At 34.8% G+C, this 7,611-nt stretch overlaps 2 protein-coding genes across 2 annotated transcripts; both read left to right on the top strand.

Moving 5' to 3' along the window:
* The first annotated feature begins 431 nt into the window (after positions 1-431).
* Positions 432-1,119, top strand: LOC129894511 (miraculin-like). Its single transcript, XM_055970222.1, has one exon. The coding sequence runs from the start codon at positions 481-483 to the stop codon at positions 1,117-1,119; it is 639 nt and encodes a 212-aa protein (XP_055826197.1). The 5' UTR covers positions 432-480.
* Positions 1,120-6,778: 5,659 nt separating this feature from the next.
* LOC129894510 (miraculin-like) lies at positions 6,779-7,366 on the top strand. Its single transcript, XM_055970221.1, has one exon. It carries the CDS (start codon positions 6,779-6,781, stop codon positions 7,364-7,366), a length of 588 nt encoding a protein of 195 aa, XP_055826196.1.
* The last annotated feature ends 245 nt before the right edge of the window (positions 7,367-7,611 follow it).

Here is a 7,611-nt window from a genome sequence, read left to right as displayed (position 1 = left end):
ATTGCCAATGTATTGGAATTTTGCTTTACCCGATTATATTATACCAGTCAACAAACGTGGATGCAATTAATCCGCGGGCACAACAGTATAACGTTAAAGCCCATCAAATCTTTATTTACATTTATTTTTATGAGTGAATTTGAAAAGAAAATTAGTTAATGGTTTGGCCAGATTTTAAAAGGTAAATTAAATATAGTGAAAATCGGAAAATGGAATACAATACCATGGAGAATATTTTATTTTTGTTTTTGAATGTAGTCAAAACCTGTTTACTTCGAGGAGGATTTGCCTTTTGAACTCCATCAATGTAATTCATAAACTTGATGCTCTAGTCAACTTTCATACATGCCAAATTGCTGAGGGAATAAAAAAAATCTATTATATAATCACCAAATTTATCATTCATTAGCTCACATCCTTACATATTATTAATCACGTACTCAACACAAATTAGTCTTAAATCACCACTTTAGCTCAAGAATGAAGTTGATCAATATTATATTTTTCGTTTCACTCCTCTTAGCCACCAACAACTTCACAAAATCAAAACTATGTGAAGCATCCGAACCCACACCCATTGCGGTGCGTGATTCTACTGGAAAAATATTACGAGCGGGGACTAATTATTATGTCCAACCAATTTTCCCAGACGAGGCCTGGGGATTTGAATTAGCCAGCATTAGCAATCATCACAAACCGTGCCCACTAGGCATAGTACAAGAAGACTATTACCCAGGCACTCCACTATTATTTTCACCGGCGAATTCTAAGAAAGGCATTGTCCGTTTGTCCACAGACTTAAACATTGACTATAACTTGACGTACACGGTGTGTACTAAGTCCAATGATGCAATCTGGACCGTCGGTCCTTACGATCGACGAGCCCAAAGCTATTTCTTAGTAGTCGGGGGAGTGAAAGGAAATCCTGGTAGGGAAACCATAAGGAATTGGTTTAAGATTGAGGTGTTTGGCGATAATTATAAGATTATGCATTGTCCATCAGTGTGCAAGGATTGCAAGGTAATGTGCAAGGATGTTGGCATAATTGAATATAATGGGCAGAAGCGTTTGGGTCTAAGTGATTATCCTGTTGAGGTGAAGTTTGTGAAGGACGCATGAAAATAAATCTAACCAATAAGAAATTGTGTGATATATAGTAGCATGATATAATAAGTCTAATAAATAAGTGCGTGCTACTTATGTAATAAGCCGATATGGCATGACCGTTGTGTGTGTTTGTAAGCAATTCTAGTCTTGGCCTAATTAAATTTGTGTGGAGTTTTCTCTTCACAATATTAAATAATCATATGCTTGAAATTGATGAAGTATACCAGTCTCTTAAGAATAGTATATACTTTGAAGTTCATATACAAAGAAGGGTAACTTTCTAAGATAATAATTACGGTATTAGTTGAGTGATTGACAAACCAATCTATTTAATTACTCTTTCTTCTTCTAAATATAACTACAGATGGAGTACGGACTCGATCCTTTTTTTTTGTCTGTTTGTTTTTGTTATTGTGTTGTTTGGATCAACTTGTGTGCACCTCGAATAATTTCACCAGGCACTTGTTAAGTCCAACCAACACAAGTACCGGATAACTCTATCCATCAAGACTTGGACAAATCAGAAGAAATCACCTAATATATTTACTTCCGTTGAAAATTGAACTTGAGACCTAATTTTCTTTTGTTCCCCAGGTCCGTCTTGTTTTTTCAAAAAAATTACTGAGCTATCTGGATCAACTTGTGTGCACCTCAAATAATTTTATCAGCTACTTGTTACCTGCAATCAATACAAGTACCGGATAACTCTATTCATCAAGATTTGGACATATCAGAAGAAATCACCTAATATATTTTCTTATGTTGACAGCAAAATTTCACTGATTTTCTTTAATTTTTCAGATCCCTCTTGTTAATTTATTTTAATTATTAAACTGTTCAAATCAATTTGTGTGCACTTCGAATAATTTCATCAGCTTTATGTTAATTAGCTAATAATAATGAATACATTTTACTATTTTTTGTTCTATTTGATCACTCGTTTGCTATAAATAGTTTAAGGAGGATAGACACTCCTCACCCCAAAATTAAAAGAAAACAAGGTAACTAATTATCCATAATGGTTGTTCACAAAGAAGTTAATTTCCTTGGTTTCTTACTTGCTCTTGGTAAGATTTTCCTTTCTTCTTTTTCTCTTTAATTTCTTCTTTGATACATACACACGTAATGTTATATATGTTTTTCCTTAATATATATACTTTAGAGATGTGGATGTTGCCAAGTACCAAAAAGAGAAACTATTGAGCATCTGTTTTTGAAAAGGGAAATTGTAGAGAAGGTGTGGAATCATTATTGTAATGTTCGTCACATGGAGGTAAAATGTTCGTTGTTGTTTACATTGCTCCAAATTCCAACTCATGTTTACAAAAAAAAGTGTCTTTAACTAAAAGAATGAAAGGTATTCCAAAGAGGTAAAATTTCATCGAAAGAAGGGCAAATTGTGCTAAAGTTCAAGTTTAGGAGCTAGATTTATACTCTTTGTGTTCATTTTTACCTATTAGCCAGGGCGCGGGAGAGGAGGGCACGCGATGTGAACCAAGTGAAGTGCATTAAGGACGAGCATGGAAAAGTATTGATAGATGAGATTTTTATTAAACAGAGATGGCAGTCATACTTCCATAAACTCTTGAATGAAGAAGGGGACAGGGAGTTTGTGTTGGGTGATTTGGAACATACAGAGAGGTGTCATGGTTTTGGGTGTCGTAGGAGTATTACGGTCAAAGAGGTTAAAGGTGCGGTGCGTAGGATGCGCTGTGGAAGAGCGACAGGTCCCGATGATATCCCTGGGGAATTTTGGAAGAGCGCGAGTTCGGAAGGTTTGGAGTGGCTGACTATATTATTTAATGTCATCTTTGAGACGACAATGATGCCCGAAGAATGGAGGTCGAGCGTAATGATTCCTCTATACAAAAACAAGGGGGATATCTAGAGCTGCAACAACTATAAGGGTATCAAGCTTCTAAGCTATACTATGAAAGTGTGGGAAAGAGTGGTGGAGATGATGGTGAGGAGAGGCGTGTCTATTTCAGAGAACCAGTTTGAATTTATGTCGGGACGCTCAACTACAGAAGCAACCCATCTTATAAGGATATTGGTGGAGAAGTATAGGGAGAGAAAGCGAGACTTGCATATGGTATTCATCGACCTAGAAAAGGCTTACGATAAAGTTCCACGAGAGATATTATGGCGATGTTTGAAGGCTAAAGGTGTACCTGTGGCGTACATTAGGGTGATCAAGGACATGTATGAGGGTACCAAAGCTAGGGTATGGACAGTCGGAGGGGACTCAGAGCACTTTCCAGTTGTGATGGAGTTGCATCAAGGATTAGCTCTTAGTCCATTTTTATTTGCCTTAGCGATGGATGGAATGACGCGACATATCCAAGGGGAGGTGCCATGGTGTATGCTTTTCACGGATGACATAGTCCTAATCGATGAGACTCGTAGCGATGTTAATACTATGCAGGAAGATTGGAGACATACCTTGGAGTCTAAAGGGTTTAAGTTGAGTAGGACCAAGACAGAGTACTTAGAGTGCAAGTTCAGTGGGACACCTCAAGAGGTTGACGTGGAAGTTAGGCTGGGTGCCCAGACCATCTAAAAGAGAAGTAGTTTCAAGTACCTTGGGTCTATCATGCAATGCAGCGGGGAGATTGACGATGATGTCACACATCGTATTAGGGTAGGATGGACGAAATGGAGGCTCGCTTCCGGAGTGCTTTATGACAAGAAGGTGCCACCACAACTTAAGGACAAGTTCTACAGAGTGGTGGTTAGACCGGCTATGTTGTATGGGGCGGAGTGCTGGCCAATTAAGACCTCTCACATTCAAAAGATGAAAGTTGTCGAGATGAGAATGTTGAGATGGATGTGTGGGAACACTAGGAGTGATAGGATTAGAAATGAGGTTATTCGGGCTAAGGTGGGAGTGACCTCGGTGGGAGACAAGATGAGAGAAATACGGCTGAGATGGTTTGGGCATGTGAAAAGGAGAGACAGAGGTGCTCCAGTGCGGAGGTGTGAGAGGCTGGTCATGGATGGTTACAGAAGAGGTAGGGGTAGGCCGAAGAAGTATTGGGGAGAGGTGATTAGACGGGACATGACGCAGTTACAGCTTACAGAAGACATGACCTTAGATAGGAGAGTGTGGAGGATCCACATCAGGGTAGAAGGCTAGCACATAGTCTCATTATTCTTCCCTATTCGTAGGCGTAGTAGTGCATTACAATTTCTTGTGCTCGAATTTCTGTTATTATTATATAATACTTTCTATATTTTGATTATTCTATTTTTATCTGTGATGCTTTAGTTATTTGATATCCCATAGAGCTTTGATTTTCTTAACCGTATCTGACCAATTTTTATGCTGTTATTGAGCCGAGGGTCTCCTGGAAACAGTCGTTCTACCTTGGTAAGAGTAAGGTCTGCGTACACTCTACCCTCTTCAGACCCCATATTGTTGGATTTCATAGGGTTATTGTTGTTGTTGTGTTCATTTTTACCTGTTATATTTAGATTTGACACATTCATTAAGAAAAATAATAATTAACATGAGTATTTTATCACAATATATCCCTATTAATTAGTATTAATTCTTAAAAATAATTTGAGAAATCGATAATTAATAATAAGGATAAAATATGATTAAAACAATTTATCTTTTCTTGATAAGTTAAAAATAACTGAAAATCTATTTAATTGGTGTTTTTTTAAAAGAATTCACTTGCATGCAGTGTTATTACATCATAATAAGTTATTCGTATATTGAATTTTCATCAATACAATTATGATATGACACATATAATAATATAATTCTTAGGAGTAAATCATAGCTTATTAATATATTATGCCCTTAATTTATGATTTGATCTTGATAAATTAGCATGATTTAATATAAATATTGAATGTGAATAAATTTTACATCACAGTTATATTGTTGTTGATTTACAAGTGTTGTATGTGCTATCATCGCTTGGTTGGGAATAAGTTATCCCGGAATTAATTATTTCAAGATAAGTTATCTTGAGATAAGTTATTTCATCATGTATATGATATAACTTATCTCATCACTAAGATGCCGTTTGGTGTAAGGTATAAGGTATAATAATTCCGGGATAAAATGCAGGATTATTTTATCTTGTGTTTGGTTGGAGGTATTAAGTAATTCTTGGATTATTTATCCCACTATTTATACCTTAGGAGTTGGGAACAAGTTAACTCAGAATTAATTATCTTGGGATTAGCTATCCTAGAATAAGTTATTCTACCATATGGGATAACTTATCTCATCACTCTGGTATAAATTGTGTGATAAGTTATTCCAAATTTGGCAACCAAACAACACAACAAAATTTTGTCCTTGAATTTTTTTTTTATCTAGGACTATTTATTTTTATCCCTCACACCAAACAATCCCTTAGTGATAAAATAAGTTATCCCATATATGTGGTGGAATAACTTATTCCGGAAAAAATAATTAATTTCGTAATAACTTGTTTCCAACCAAAGGACCTTTAAAGATATAAATGGTGGGATAAATAATCTTAGAACTACCTAATTCCTCCAACCAAACGTAAGATAAAATTTTCCTGCATTTTATCCCTTTGATTATTATACCTTATACCTCACACCAACCTACTCTTATATTTGCCAAAGTATAATTAGTTGTCGAGAATGAATCTTGCTTTGAACCTTTTATCTCAATTATAAAATTCCTCATCTTTTGAAATAATGAAAATCAAATCCTTTATCTTACTTTTAGGGGTCGTTGGATAGAGTGTGTTAGCAAAAATAATGCATGTATTAATTTGGTGTATTAGTAGAATCTTATTTGGTACACTTTTTTCATGGCATGTATAATTAATGTAAACATTAGTTATACACTCTATTGTGTATTAAGGCTTGCATTACTAATACCTACAAATCCATGGTTAAAGACTCAATTACCCCTCAAAACCCCTTTTACATCTTTTTCATCATAATTGCTGAGGATATTTTTGTAAATAAATATTTTTATGCAATGCATGTTATTTTTTAATATACTAAACCAAATAATGTATAAAAAATATTATATGTATAAGTAATGCAAGCATTATAAATACATTTTATTTAGCATTATTTTAATACTCTGCCAAACGATCCCTTTGTTATTTTATTTTTTGTACTTGTAAATTGTTAGTTATGAACTGTGCACGAATAGATTAAATCCAGTCCAAGTGCCGGATTCATTGATTAAATATTAAAATATTCTAATCTATTTTCACAGATATTTAATTCTAAAAAACAACTTGATTTTGACTCATTAGAAAATATATCCTTGGTTGATTAATTGCAATTCACCTAGCCAATCGTTTACTGATCAAAACCTCTAATTAATTTAATACCGTTTAATAATTAACGGTTTGAATCTTTACAAATTCTTAAAGGATCCAAAAGTCGAAGTTGATTAGAAATAAATACTCTGTTCAAACTCAAACATCTAGTGGAGGAATATAAATATTCCTTTAAATGTTAACTATCAACGTTGAAAGTATGTCAAAATCCATCAATTTAATTTGTTGGCAACTTCTTGAGTTGTATACCTGTATCCATATGCCAAACTTGCCTATAAAAGAATTGAGTTATTTCTAAGAAATTTCACCAACCAAAAAATCCCAAATATTTTTTCACAATGAAGGAAACAACATCTTGCATTCTCTTAATTACATTAATAATGTTTATAATAAATTCTTTACTTTCTGAAGCAGCTTCTGCATCCAATCCAGTACTCGATACGACAGGAAAAATAATTCGAGTAGGTTTCGATTACATGATCGTGCCAGTAAAGAAGGATTTAGGAGGTGAACTTGGGCTAGACTTTATTGGAACCCAAGTTTGTCCACTTGGTATCGGCCCACGTCTCAATCCTAACCAAACCGGCCTTTCAATAAATCTTTTTCCAGTAAATTCCAAAAAAGGTGTAATTCGTGAATCCATTGATCTAAATGTTGAGTTCACAGAAACTTATACTATATGCCCACATAACTCCAACGTGTGGATGCTAGATCACTATAATCCTCAGAAGGAGGATCAATATATGATTACTAACGGTGGAGTAAAAGGGAATCCTGGTCGTGACACTATTAGGAATTGGTTTAAGATTGTGAAATATGGAGTTGGATACAAGTTTGTATTTTGTCCAAGTGTGTGCAATTATTGTGAGGTGATTTGCAAGAATGTTGGGATTTTTGTGCAGAATAATGGCCAGGCACTTCTGACATTGAGTAATGAGCCATTAGAAGTCGTGTTCAAGAAAGTGTAAACAATATGTTCTTGCCCAAACTAGTACCGCTTGCCTCCCTCTCTCCGCCCTATAACTAGTACCGCTTTGAGATTTCATCTTTAGATCCATCTGTGATCAAAGAAAACTATACCTGCTATTGAATCAATTGTTGTTGTCGGACAAAGTAAAAATAAAATAACGAAATAAATATAATGTAATTTGTTTTAGTTCCTTGTAATTTATACTCTAATAAAAAGACGACTTACGTTTTTATATATTATTAC

Source organism: Solanum dulcamara, chromosome 7 (assembly GCF_947179165.1).
Source record: "Solanum dulcamara chromosome 7, daSolDulc1.2, whole genome shotgun sequence".
In the NCBI taxonomy this organism is placed as follows: domain Eukaryota; kingdom Viridiplantae; phylum Streptophyta; class Magnoliopsida; order Solanales; family Solanaceae; genus Solanum; species Solanum dulcamara.
The sequence above is the reverse complement of the archived record's forward strand: the minus strand, read 5'-3'. Positions and strand labels throughout refer to the sequence as shown.